The following is a 14,539-nucleotide window of genomic DNA, read 5'->3' on the forward strand; positions in this document are numbered from 1 at the left end:
TGCAAAGAGTTTTATTGGCACAGCCACTCCCATTTGTTCATGTGTGGTCTGTGGTTGCTTTCGATCTTACTAGCAGAGCTGGAATAGGGCTAGCCTATACAAAGAGCTTGTGGTGTTTTATTTATTGAAGGCCCCTAGGAATGGTAATTCCACATTTGTTATCATATGATACATAAGAAATTATTGATAATCTTCACTGTTAGAAAGTTCTCACCTTGTCTGATTTAGTAGGTCTGCCTCCCTGTGGTATATACTTATTTCTTTTTTTCTTTCCATTGTGGAGATTTTCTAGTCCCTTAGCATTTTTTACGTAAGAATCATTATATTTGAAAACTATTAACAATGCTGCCTTTGTCTTCTCACTACAGAAATTCTAGTTATTTTATGTGCCTTTCTCAGTCTCTTAATTCTTTTGAGCTTTCTCAAGTTCTCTGCCTTCCATTTTGGCTCCACAGTCCCCAACCAGAAACATATCCTTCACTCGAGCCCACGTGGTGCTGAGCATGAAACAAGGTTTTTCACGTCTTAGTCAGCGTTAAGTGGGCTCTTCTCATTTTGTTCAGTATCCACTGTAATTCTCATGTTTCTGTTACATTCCCAGATGATCATTAACTCCCATATCTTGTACCTTGTTTTTCTAAATACTTAATTTTGCTTTTTGAACATTTTTATTTCTCTGATTTAGCAGAATACTTTCACATTCTTGTGTCATGTCCTTCTAAATGCTGGCCCTGGCTTTATAACATCTGTAAACCTGAGAAGCCTTCTCTCTAGTTGTTACTGAAAACGCTCCACCTACCTGGAGGGCTTTGGAAGAAACTTTAGAATTTTCTTCGATGTTGACCCTGTGCTAGACTTTCTCAGCTAGGTTCCTTTTTGAATAACAACACGGAAAATTGAGGGATTCTTCTCAAAATTCTCAAGGAAGGTGTATAACTAGTATAGGAGATGTATAGGAGAGAAGCTAATTCATTACACTCCATTCATTACCTCATGCTTATTCTCACCCAGAGTCATAGTTGAAAGAGACCCAATCTGAATGTGCCAGCTGTTGTATGTTAAGTCTACCTTTCTGTCTGTCAAGACCTGCTGCAGTGTAAATGGTTAGTTTGAAAAGACTATTTCTTTTGTATCCCACTTACTTTACAGCAGGTAAATATCTAGGCATGGGTTTATTTCTTTTTTTTTTTTTTTATAAACTTTATTTTTTTTTAATTAATTTATTTATTTGACAGAGAGAGATCACAAGTAGGCAGAGAGGCAGGCAAAGAGAGAGAGAGGAGGAAGCAGGCTCCCTGCTGAGCAGAGAGCCCGATGCGGGACTCGATCCCAGGACCCTGAGATCATGACCTGAGCCGAAGGCAGCGGCTTAACCCACTGAGCCACCCAGGCGCCCCTGGGTTTATTTCTTTATTGCTTAACCAGACAAGTAAAAGTCGTGTTCCTGCCAATTTCTGTTTTTTGGTCCAGTTCTCCAAGAGTTCTCAAGTATAGTTCATGGGCTTGAAGTGATTTGAACTCATTATGTCCATATCCTAGAATGCAAGTCACTTAGATTTTAAAAATCTTTACACCAGATTCTCATTTCTAGACCTAATTTTGAAGGAAAGTTGCATGTTTTCCTTTTATTCCAGGTAATCATAAATGTGGAAAGTACCCTTTCTTGAATAATTATTGGCATATCTCTGTTTCTCCACAGAATGATGACAGATCTAATGCCATAACAAGTTCACCTACAACAGAAACAGGTAATAGACACAAAGGTACAGTTAGCCACACGAAGAATAATTCTTTACTAAGACTTTCTTGATAAATTACCTCTTAGCTAGCTGTGGCTTCCTTTTCTGAGAGGAGAAACCAGACCCCAAATTGGGAACTTCCTGCACATTTTCCATTTTTTAATTCAACTGGTTTTTTAACTACTCAGCCATATGATATGAATGTATGAGCATGAGCTAGCAGGGCTCTCACTCGCAACAAGAGAATCTGTTCAATATCGTAACATTCATTCTGCCTTGATTGATATAGCAAAAATCACATGACAGTTAAATATATATATAAGCAGCCTTCCTGATTTCAAGGTTACTTTTCTGTACCGGATTTTGTATTAATAAACAAAATTACCATCTTATTTCATTACTGGGTTTGATTTGATATCTTTGTACCATTTATTGAACTTCTGTGACATGTGTGTCTGTTGTTATATTTATTTTTTTTTCCATCTCCTTTAATCTTATTTTGCTTTTCCATGCTGATGTAGTTCATCATTCCCCTGCATATTCTTTTCCTGCTGCTATTCAGAGAAACCAGGCCCAGCGCCCTGAAAGCTTCCTTTTCCGAGCAGCTGTCAGGGCAGAAGCAAATAAAGGTAGGTCACAGTGACTACGGGGCGGGGGGGTGGGACTTTATATAATAACATTAACTATTATATAACTTTTCAACTTTTACTGTGAGATGTCACTTTGGCAAAAGCTTTAAACTCTGCATTTGTCTGTGATCTCACTAATATTAAAGCAGGAGAATCTTGTTTGAATTTAACTAGTTTCTTGGTAACACCCAAAGGAGATTATAGATTTGAAAAAAATTAAATACTCTTTCAGGGCTTTAGGGAATGTTCCTCTTTTCTGTAATGAGCTCCTTTTCAGATTTTTCTAGTGATAAAAGGTGTTTTATCTGCTCTTAAAGAAATGAATCAGTACTTTTTTAAAAAGACTTTATTCATTTGTTTTTTGAGAGAGAGATCATGAGCAGGGACGGGGAGGGGGCACTGAGAGAGAGGGAGAGAGAGACAAGCAGACTCCCTGCTCAGAGGGGAGCCTGACATGGGGCTCGATCCGGGGACCCTGAGATCATGACCTGAGCCAAAGGCAGATGCTTAACTGAATGAACCACTAAGGTGCCCAAGTAATTCTTTTAAATCTACTCAGTCTAATGTTTTTTAGTTAATATGACATAGATCTGCCTGGCCTCCAAAGAGATTACCTGGAAGTAGGAACAAACATTTCAAGTCTAAAATAACTACTTTTGGGTACCTGGGTGGCTCAGTTGGTTGAGCGACTCCCTTCGGCTCAGGTTATGACCCCGGACTTCCAGGATTGAGTCCCACATCGGGCTCCCAGCTCCTTGGGGAGTCTGCTTCTCCCTCTGACCTTCTCCTCTCTCATGCTCTCTCTCACTCATTCTCTCTCAAATAAATAAAATATTTTTTTAAAAAAAGAAAAATAACTACTTTTGGTGTAACTGATAGGTGCCCTAACAGTGAGATTTGTAATCAAACCAGAGTTGCACTGCATGTGGGATTGTAAATTAGTATGGAAAACTATTTACGTTATCTAATAATGTTGACATTTGTATATCTTGTGACCAGTAGTTTTGCTTTCTGAAAAATGTAAACATGCTTACCAGAAGATAGGTACAAAAATATTTATAGCAATGTTATTCATAATAGCCCCAAACAGAGTATCCATTAAGAATAGAGTGGATGAATAATTGTGGCATATCTGTATAATAGGATACCATGTAAGCCATAAAAGTGAACAGATTAATGTATACAGCAACATGGATAAACCTTATAAACATTGTCATTCAGATGAAGCCAAGCACAGAAACCATATATATATACACTATAGCTTCATTTATAGAAAGCTCAAAACTAATCCTGGTATTACAAGTCATAGTTAAAGCCTGTGTCATTAGAAGTAACCTTTAGGTACTGATGGGCAGGGAGCATGAGAGGGACTTCTGGGTGTTGGTAATGTTGCATTTATTGACCTGACTGTGTCCACTTTGTGATAATAATTTATTGAGCTGTTTGCTAATTATTTGCATAGTTGTCTGTATGTTATTTTTCAATAAAAACATTTTAATCAGGCAAAAGTAGTCGAACTAAATGGGTAATGGACATTTGGTAATTTTTAACACAGTTTTCTCCCTGTTATTATGTGTATTTGAAACCTTTCATTATAAAAACTTTTTTAAGAGCCCAGAAGTGGGAATCACTGTACTGTGCGGAACCTGTGACCGCGTGGATCTAAGTATCTTTCCATCACTAGCAATTGCCGTTCTGTCTTACATATTCATATTTTTTTAGGTCATGCTTCACCCCTTCTTTCATCTTCTGCTCCTACCACTGATTCTGCAGATCCCATAATGAGACCGAATTCAAGACAGAGAGAAGAAGAGCTGGAATTAATAGATCAACTTCGAAAAGTGTGTACCTTAACTTTCAGTTACACTTCTGCAGTGTTATTGCTAGAGCCCATAACCCTGCAATCACCTGTTTGTTGGCTTACAATTTTTAATAGAATCAGTAAGTGCCTATTATGTACTGTGCTGGCCATTGTGTGATAAACGTAAAAGAGATTTTGCTATGAAGGATATTCTTTTCAGCTTTTACTAGGAAAATGAGATGAGTTATTCTATAAAGCTCAATTCCTGGCCCTACTCATTTAAAAGATTTTTCTGCCTCATGTAAGGACATTTTTTAAGAGTAATAATAATTTGTTTGTATGGACAACACAAGCACGTATACATACAACCTCACTGTAGTGTTTATTTTGGAATTGAAAGAAAATCTAGTTCTGTCGTATTTTTAATTGTAATTACAGAAAATTATAAATGAATTTCTCCTGTATTTTGCCCATACTGTGGCCTGGCTGCTGTATATATGTATTAGATCTCCTTCTTAAGTTACTGACTTGACATAGAAGGATAAAATAGGGATTGTGGTACTTAAGTTATTTGCTTTTTATCTTGATTCCTAATTAAATATATTTCACTGTAACTCCATTATGTCCTCTGTGTCAGCCACTCTTCAGGTAACATGTTACACATTCTCCTGTTTTTTTAGCATATCGAGTACCGGCTGAAAGTATCACTGCCTTGTGACCTTGGAGCAGCTCTAACCGATGGTGTTGTTCTTTGCCACTTGGCCAATCATGTGCGGCCTCGATCTGTCCCCAGCATCCACGTCCCCTCACCAGCTGTGGTAAGTACATCATGCTTAAAATAAATAAATAAATAAATGGCTATTAATCAGATATTTATTATATACAATGGCAAGCATTGTACAGAATGCCCAGGATACAAATGGGAATAGTCCCGTCCCTGTCTTCCCAAGTCTCACTTCTATGAGAGAAAAGATCAGCATGGTAACAACGATTAGTAGCAGTTGTTATAAGAGAGCCATGTAAGAGGTTGCTCTAGGAATACAAAAACGGACCACTTAACTCTTCCTGGAGAGTTCAGGCAAGCCTGCCCAGAGGGGGTAAAATTTGAATTCGTTCTTAAAAGTGTGAGTAGGAATTTGCCAGCATAGGGGCGCCTCACTGGCTCAGTTAGTACTGAGTTGCCCACGTTGGGCATAATGGTATTGAGAAAACTGGACCCCTTTCTTATACCATACATTCAGAATACACTCAAAATGGATGAAAGATGTAAATTTGAGATAGGAATCCCCTCAGAACTTAGAGGAGAACACAGGCAGCAGCGTCTTTGACCTCAGTCACTGCATCTTCTTACTAGACATGTTTCCAGAGGCAAGGGAAACAAAAGCAAAAATAAACTATTGGGACTTCATCAAGATGGAGATTACTTTTTAAAAAACAGACAAATCCATGAGAGACTGTGGACTCTGAGAAACAAACTGAGGGTTTTAAAGGGGAGGGGGCTGGGGGTTAGGTGAGCCTGGTGGTGGTATTAAGGAGGGCACGTATTGCATGGAGCACTGGGTGTGGTGCATAAACAATGAATCTTGGGACACACGCAAAAAATTAAAAAATAAAAAATAAAAAGCAAAAAACAAAATGACTCAGAAGATTATTTTTTAAAAAAGAAATTTGCCAGCATAATAGGGGATAAAGGCATCCTAGGCATAATATGCCTAGATTCAAAGGATAGGGACAGTCATGACATATTCAAGGAATTCCTAAGTTGTTTAGAGTAGGTGATACACACAGTGTGTTTACAAGTGGTAGGAGATGTAGCTAAAGAGGTAAGCCAAGGGCCATGTGATAAGGGTGTTATGTACCATGTCGGGGAGTTAGAAGTTTATCTTAGTGGAGACAATGAAGAAACAATGAAAGAATTTGAGGGGGAAAATGTAACTATAATTACAGTTTAGAATGATGAATCTATTTTGGGAGTTGAATTGGCATGATCTAGTGACCAACTTTGGGTGGAAAAGGAGGGAAAATATACATTCAGGATGACTGGCAGGTTTTTTTTTTTTTTAAACTGCCGGTCAGATCTGGAAGTCAGTATCAGGCTGGTAATCCACAACAGGAGCAGGTTTAGGGTTGACACACTCTCCTTTTTTTTTCCCCTTCAAATTTTCATAAAGATTTCAAACCTTCAGAAAAATTGAAACTAATACGAGAAACACTCTTAAAGCATCTACCTAGATCTGACACTCATTATGTTCTGCAGTCTTGCGTTGTGTGTGTATGTGTGTGGTGTGTTTCGGTCATACTATTTGAAAGTTGCAGATAGGGACACCTGGCTGGGTTAGTTGGTTAAGTGTCTGCCTTCGGCTCAGGTCATGGATGCCAGGGCCCTGCATCCAGCTCCTTGCTCAGTGGGGGAGCCTGCATCTCCCTCTCCCTGCCACTGCCCCTGCTTGTGCTCTGTTGCTCTCTGACAAATAAATAAATAAAATCTTAAAATGAAAGTTGCAGATAATATAAAACTTTACCCCCAAAATATTTCAGAGAATTGTCCTAGGCCATCTTGCTCTTTTCTGTAGCCTATAGCCACTGACTGTCTGACATGGGGGCCAAGTCCTTCTGCCTTAAGGTGGAGGAGAAGCTTCCTGTGGGAACAGGCTGAAAGAGGAGGGAAGATGAAGTGTTATTGCATAAAACACCAACAGCATCCATAAGCTATATTCACATTTCCCCAGTTCTAAGAATCTTTCTTCCTTCCTTCCTTCCTTCCTTCCTTCCTTCCTTCCTTTCTTTCCTTCCTTTCTTTCTTTCTTTCTTTGACAGAGAGAGAGATCGTAAGTAGGCAGAGAGGCAGGCAGAGAGAGAGGAGGAAGCAGGATCCCTGCTGAGCAGAGGACCCTGAGACCACGACCTGAGCCGAAAGCAGAGGCTTAACCCACTGAGCCACCCAGGTGCCCCTCTAAGAATATCCTCCACAGCTGTGCTCCCTCCTCTCCCCCTACGCAGCATACACGCGCACGCACACACACACACACACACACCAGAATATAATCAAGGTTCCCAAGGATGCTATTCATTTCTAACATGCTTAAAACATTGTCTGACCTTTCAGAAGGTTTGACCTCATCTCATTTCTGGTCATTTGTTATTATTTAGCAGGCACTTCCTGTTACAGATTCTTGACTCTTCTATATAGGCCTGTAGATGGCCTCTTTCGGACACTCAGCTTGCTGCCCCTCCAGATACAAAATCATTTATCCCTCCCAAGGACCTTATATTCTTCTAATTATAAAAGCTGCTTTGTTACCAAGGTCCCAGGGGTGATGATGTGGCCCTGTCCCCTCTGGCACATCTACAAATAGAGAGTTGCATTTGCTTCTAAGGAAAACTGGTAGCCACTTTTTTTTTTTATTCAGTGACCTCTGAAAACAGGCCTTCAGTTTTGTGTAGTAGAGGCAAAGAGGAACAGTAGTCCTACCAAAATCAGCTGTGCTCTCAGAGACTGGAAGGACCTGGTTTTGGTCCTAAAGGTGATTATGGAATAGGCATTGACGGGCTATTTCACAACACTAGTAAGGAAAGGGTTTATACCTACTTGGCGTTCTTCCCCATTTCTGTCAACTGAGTTAGGGGCGAGAATTTGTTTTAATAATCGAAAAAGGGCAAACCTGTCATTTTTCATTTCCAGAGAGGATGCCTAGGAAGTAGCAAACAGCTAATACAGAAAGTATTGAGAGTAAGGGTGACTGAGGTTCTTTGCGTTGATTACCAGAAAACTGCCTATTCCATAATCACCTTTAGGACCAAAACCAGGTCCTTCCAGTCTCTGAGAGCACAGCTGATTTTGGTAGGACTACTGTTCCTACTTGCCTCTACTACACAAAACTGAAGGCCTGTTTTCAGGTAAAGTACACAGAGGAAGAATAAAACTGTTTTACAAATACTTAACTGCCTAATGAAATAAAACACGTGGATATTCTTGTTAGTCAGAAATACGGGTATAACATGAGATGAGAGAATTTAAAACATACTACTGAAGTCAACAACAAAACTTAACTCCTGTTTATGAGTACCTATCCAGTGCCAGGCATTCAGCCAGGACAGAAGGTACAGAGATAAGATACAAGTGGTGCAGTCTCCCAAGAACATTAAGTTCTTTTTTAGAAACCAAAAACAAAAGAAGTCTTTCATGAAATATCTTTGACATTTAAAAGCAAGTAGGCCTATTAAAGAGTCCCTGGCTGGCTCAGTCAGTAGAGCACGCAACTCTTGATCTCGGGGTTATGAGTTCAATTCCCACACTGGGTGTAGAGATTACTTTAAAAAAAGAAAAATTCAAGGAGGCCTATTAAATAAAACTGTTCAAGAGGGGATCTTTTTTTTTTTTTTTAAAGATTTTATTTATTTATTTGACAGACAGAGATCACAAGTAGGCAGAGAGGCAGGCAGAGAGAGAGAGAGAGAGAGAGAGAGAGAGAGGGAAGCAGGCTTCCTGCGGAGCAGGGAGCCCGATGCGGGGCTCGATCCCAGGACCCTGAGATCATGACCCGAGCCGAAGGCAGCAGCCCAAACCACTGAGCCACCCAGGCGCCCCAAGAGGGGATCTTTTTGATTAATAAATGACATACACAGCTAAGAGAAATGTAAATACTAACACTTCCCAAATGATAATATTTGGGAGTTAAAAACAAATGGACTCTGAGTCAACCAGTTGAAAATTATCCAGCATTTTAATTAAAGCAAGCAAACAAAAAACACCTCAGACCAAAAACCCTACTTTGAAATTGTGATAATGATTTTATAAATAAGTTAATATTGTGTTAATGAGGTTTCTCTTCTAATACTCTATTTCAGTATAAATATTTGCATCTGTTTTTCCTTGCTGTGGACTTCCTTCCTTTGTCTTAGACTATATACTATATTGCTTATTTTGTTCTTCTGGCCATACAGAGAGCTTTGTAACTTACTTTCTTAGTAGAAGTTATTTTGTGAGGGGACTATAAAATTAAAGCCACATACAAATGGAAAACCATAGAAGTTTCTTTATGGCTCATTAAAGCATGGGGATTTATTGTAATTCTTTGAAAAGTGGCTAATGACAATGCTGAGTATATAACTTAAAAAAAAAACAAAAACACTTTCTTGATATATTGTAAGAACCAGGATTTCTTTTCCCTAATTAAAAAAAAAAAAAAATGGTACCTCATTATAAGGGGAGGTCTCATGTCCAGGCATTTCAAAAGAAACTCAGGGGACGCCTGGGTGGCTCAGTTGGTTAAGCAGCTGCCTTCGGCTCAGGTCATGATCCCAGCGTCCTGGGATCGAGTCCCACATCGGGCTCCTTGCTCAGCGGGGAGCCTGCTTCTCCCTCTGCCTCTGCCTGCCATTCTGTCTGCCTGTGCTTGCTCTCTCCCCTTCTCTCTCTCTGATAAATAAATAAAATCTTAAAAAAAAAAAAAAAAGAAACTCAGAAAGGCATAATAGGTTATAATTCATCATTCTTTGCTATTTTGGGAGAGGGTCAATGATGTTTGCTGAACTGCTGTTTGGTTTAATAGGCATAGGTGTTATGTAGTATGGTTCACATTCTTAGAAATGTACTAGTGAATCCTATCAAAAAATCATCAACAGCTCACTGAATGAACCACATCTCCAAGGTAAATGACCTGAAAAACTCCTGAATCATTTCAAATTTCAGAAAAGTGGAAAATAAGATTTCTTATTCAGATCAGGCTGTACATTAGAGAATTAGAACAGGCTATACACAACTGACATAACACCCAAACTTCTGGAAAACCTTTTGGGGATAGCAGGTTCTCTGAGACTTGACTTAAAGCAAAATCATGAGTCCTGCATTCCATGGTGATGGGGAGTCTACGGCATGGGTCCTTTGGACTAGCCATTCTGTTGGACACATTTGTAGCCTGGGATCAGGCATTCCTAGGGCTCTTCAGGCTCCATGAACTCCGTAATTTGCATACATTTGTATTTTTCTCAATATTAGATTCACAGCTTTCATCAGACGATAAGGAGTTTAATCCCATTTATGAAATACTGTCCTGTAAAGGAAGAAATGACTGGGGAGAGAGCTGATTGTTCCTCCTTCCTCTTCACCTTCGTCAGTCAGAACCGTGCTGCCTGTAGGGGAAATCTCAAAGGACATTTTCTCTTTTGCTGCCTCCCTCACGTCCCCACCCCCAGCAAACAGAGACATCTTTTATGTCTTCGGGTGCTAGTAGCCTTCATGGAGGTAATGTTTGGTTAGTTTCCATGATCATTATTCTGAGTCTTCTTTTTTTTTTTTTTTTTCCCTGAGATGGTGGTGATTCCTGGACCAGTTTTAACTTAGCAACATGAACTCTTCATCCCTTTAGCCTTTTGTTTACATAGAAACCTTGTTCTTCCATCTAGATAGTTGGACCTGTTTCACTCTCCCCTCCCATGGATGCTGACATCTGAATGGTAGAGTTTCAGAAATTTAGGGGTTCTTTTTTTTTTTTTTTTAAGATTTTTAGATCACAGATAGGCAGAGCAGCAGGCAGAGAGAGAGGGGGAAGCAAGCTCCCCAGTGAACAGAGAGCCCGATGCAGGGCCCAATCCCAGGATCCTGAAATCATAACCTAAGCCGAAGGCAGGGTTTTAACCCACTGAGCCACCCAGGCACCCCTTTTTAAATATATATATATATATATATATTTTTTTTTTTTTTGACAGACAGAGATCACAAGTAGGCAGAGAGGCAGGCAGAGAGAGAGGAGGAAGCAAACTCCCTACAGAGCAGAGAGCCCGATGTGGGGCTCGGTCCCAGGACCCTGGGATCATGACCCGAGCCAAAAGCAGAGGATTTGACCCGCTGAGCCACCCAGGCGCCCCTTAAATACCTTTTTAAAGGGGGTTCTTCTTTTGTACAATGAAATGCCCAGTTCCTTTCTTCTGCTAAAGTCCATGGTTCCCTGTTGACACACCCTTGGCCTTCTCTGCAAACCCAGACCAACATCCTGGTTTGTTTAGCTAAGGTCTTTTTATAATAAGAGAAGCTAGTTACATGTTTCTATTCCATTTTTTTTTTTTAAAGATTTTATTTATTTATTTGACAGACAGAGATCATAAGCAGGCAGACAGGCAGAGAGAGGGAGAGGAGGAAGCAGGCTCCCTGCAGAGCAGAGAGCTCAATGCGGGACTCGATCCCAGGACCCTGAGATCATGACCTGAGCCGAAGGCAGCGGCTTAACCCACTGAGCCACCCAGGCGCCCCTCTATTCCATTTTTCAAGGCAGAAAGGGAAACTGGTATAGGGAGCGGGAATGTCTAGCCAGTTAAAAGCATTTGTAAAATGCATTTGTCTTGTGTTTACTTGTCCAACTTCCCTTAAAGTTAAGCCCTTGTCCTAATAGCTTCCACCACAGTGATTTTTCTTTTGTGCCTCAGTTTACCTTATGTCTCCCTCTTTAGCCAGGAGTTGAGAAGCCACATCACTTATCCAATGAACACCTGCTCTTTCACATGTAAAAAGTGGAAGAGAAGGAGCCCAGCTCCAGTGTGAATTAGCCAGTGTGAACTCCCATGGTGTTTTTCCTTCTTCTGTTAAGATCATGATTCTACCATTAATGTTCCTGCCATTAATATTTCACTCTCTTTTAAAAAACAAAACAAAAAACCTTTTTTACCTCAATGATGAAACAACTTGGCAGAGGCAAGAATGGGTACTGTCCTAGAAACCTAATTCCTATCCCCTTTCAGGACCTTTTGGAAAGTGCTTTGATTCGAAATTCAAAAATTATTATTGGGGAGCCTGGCTGGCTGACAGTGGAACATGCAGCTCTTGATTTCAGTGTTGTGAGCTCAAGCCCCACATTTGGGTGTAGAGATTACTTTAAAAATAAAATCTTTAGGGCACCCAGCTGGCTCAATTGGTTAAGCATCTGTCTCTTGGCCCAGGTCATGATTCCAGGGTCCTGAGTTCGAGTCCCACATCAGACTCCCTGCTGAGCAGTGGAGTCTGCTTCTCCTTCTCCCTCTGCTGCTGTTGTCTTTCTCTCTGTCAAATAAATAAATAAAATCTTCTAAAAAATAAAAATAAATCTTAAAAAAAATTTTAAATTTATTTTCAGTTAAACTGTTTTTTTATTTTTTTTTAAGATTTTATTTGACAGAGATCACAAGTAGGCAGAGAGGCAGGCAGAGAGAGAGGGGGAAGCAGGCTCCCTGCCGAGCAGAGAGCCCGATGCGGGGCTCGAATCCAGGACCCTGAGATCATGACCTGAGCTGAAGGCAGAGGCTTTAACCCACTGAGCCACCCAGGTGCCCCTAAACTTTTTTTTAAAGATTTATTTTAAAGATTTACTTAGAGAGGGTGCACGAAAGCAGGGCAGTGGGGAGGGGCAGAGGGAGTGGGAGAGAGAATCTCAAGCAGACTGCTTTCTGAACGCGGAGCCCAATGCTCACGACCCTGAGATCATGACCTGAGCCAAAATGAAGAGTCAGTTGGACACTTAACCAACTGAGCCACCCAAGTACTCCTTTAAAAAATTTAAAATTATTTTCCTTTCATCCCACATTCTTATTTGTTATAATAAAGCCAGTCCTAGCCCCTGCTCCTTTTCTCAGGCTGAGATTATAGTTCTTCAGACACTATTTTATATTTATTAATTTCCCCTCTGCTCGTGATGGAGTATCATATTCCATCTTCGAAGAAAAACCCAGGTATTCACAAGTGAAACCTTTGTTTTCTAGAGGTGGTATACAGGCTTCCATCTGCTTACGTGGGTAAAAACGCGAAGGCAGAGTTCGTGCAGACATTTGGTTTCTGTGCCTAATGCTTAAACATGTTGGAGAACAGCCAATGAATTTGAACATTTGAATTTGTTAATCATTCTGGGAAATGGAATTCATATTTCTACCTTATATCATAATCTATACATAACCCACTAGGTTAAAAACTTTTTTTCACAACTTTAGGTCATGTGATAACACTTTGTTGTTAGTAAGAGACCTTTCCAGAAACAAGCTTACTAAGTAGAAGTTAGGGAAATTAACTTTGGGAAATCTGCATTCTTTGGAAAACAGGTTCTTTAATCCAGTCTTTTAAAATTCATATGTTTAGGGCGCCTGGGTGGCTCAGTGGGTTGGGCCGCTGCCTTTGGCTCAGGTCATGATCTCAGGGTCCTGGGATTGAGTCCCGCATCGGGCTCTCTGCTCAGCAGGGAGGCTGCTTCCCTCTCTCTCTCTGCCTGCCTCTCTGTCTACTTGTGATCCCTGTCAAGTAAACAAATAAAATCTTTAAAAAAATAATAAAAATAAAAATAAAATTCATATGTTTAAAAACACTCCAGGATTATCACTGAGTAGAGACGTGATGCACCCATAGTATATTTATGAGTAAAAGATGTTGATTTTTTTTTTAATTATCTTCTTTCATGAAGACTGCAAGGAAATAAAGTTTGGCTGTGATTATATTTGAATGATAGGGTTGTGGGTAATTTCTTTGCTGTCGCTACAAATTTTCTTCAGTCAATATTATTTTAAAATGGATATAATTAAACAGCTGTCTCTAAAATTTTTCTTGCCTTACAAAAAATCAAAGTAATAGTCTAAAGTAGGCAGTGGCAAACTATGGCCCAAGGCTAGCCCCCATGTTTGTAAATGAAGTTTTGTTTTGTTTTTTTTTTATAAACATATTTTTATCCCCAGGGGTACAAGTCTATTAATCACCAGGCTTACACACTTCACAGCACTCACCAAAGCACATACCCTCCCCAATGTCCATAATCCCACCCCCTTCTCCCAAACCCCCTCCCCCCAGCAACCCTTAGTTTGTTTTGTGAGATTAAGAGTCACTTATGGTTTGTCTCCCTCCCAATTCCATCTTGTTTCATTGATTCTTCTTCTACCCACTTAAGCCCCCATGTTGCATCACCACTTCCTTATATCAGGGAGATCATATGATGGTTGTCTTTCTCTGCTTGACTTATTTCGCTAAGCATGATACGCTCTAGTTCCATCCATGTTGTCACAAATGGCAAGATTTCATTTCTTTCGATGGCTGCATAGTATTCCATTGTGTATATATACCACATCTTCTTGATCCATTCATCTGTTGATGGACATCTAGGTTCTTTCCATAGTTTGGCTATTGTGGACATTGCTGCTATAAACATTCGGGTGTGCGTGCCCCTTTGGATCACTACGTTTGTATCTTTAGACAGCATGGTACTGTAAATGAAGTTTTACTGGAATACCCATTGCTTATATATTGCCTGTGGTTGCTTTCAAGCTCTTAGCAGATCTCCTATAGCCTTGAAGACTAACATTTATTATCTGATCCTTTAAGAAGTTTGCTGACCCTGTATTCTAGAATGTTGAATTTACAAAGCAAC

The 14,539-nt window shown here is 40.0% G+C and overlaps 1 protein-coding gene across 14 annotated transcripts in view; it reads left to right on the forward strand.

Moving 5' to 3' along the window:
• Positions 1–14,539, forward strand: part of LRCH3 (leucine rich repeats and calponin homology domain containing 3) — a 146,189-nt gene that overhangs the window by 95,935 nt on the left and 35,715 nt on the right. For 9 of the 14 annotated variants that reach the window (XM_004745382.3, XM_004745383.3, XM_004745386.3 and 6 more), the window contains 4 exons: positions 1,700–1,748; positions 2,261–2,368; positions 4,091–4,209; positions 4,850–4,987. In XM_004745382.3, coding sequence (XP_004745439.2) covers positions 1,700–1,748; positions 2,261–2,368; positions 4,091–4,209; positions 4,850–4,987 — 414 coding nt within the window. Of the gene's footprint in view, positions 1–1,699; positions 1,749–2,260; positions 2,369–4,090; positions 4,210–4,849; positions 4,988–14,539 lie in introns of those variants that run through there. The other 5 variants (XR_006609213.1, XR_006609214.1, XM_045088772.1 and 2 more) reach the window with 3 other exon arrangements.

This window comes from Mustela putorius, unplaced genomic scaffold (genome assembly GCF_011764305.1).
Source record: "Mustela putorius furo isolate JIRA1106 unplaced genomic scaffold, ASM1176430v1.1 tig00003834_pilon_pilon_pilon, whole genome shotgun sequence".
Lineage (NCBI taxonomy): Eukaryota > Metazoa > Chordata > Mammalia > Carnivora > Mustelidae > Mustela > Mustela putorius.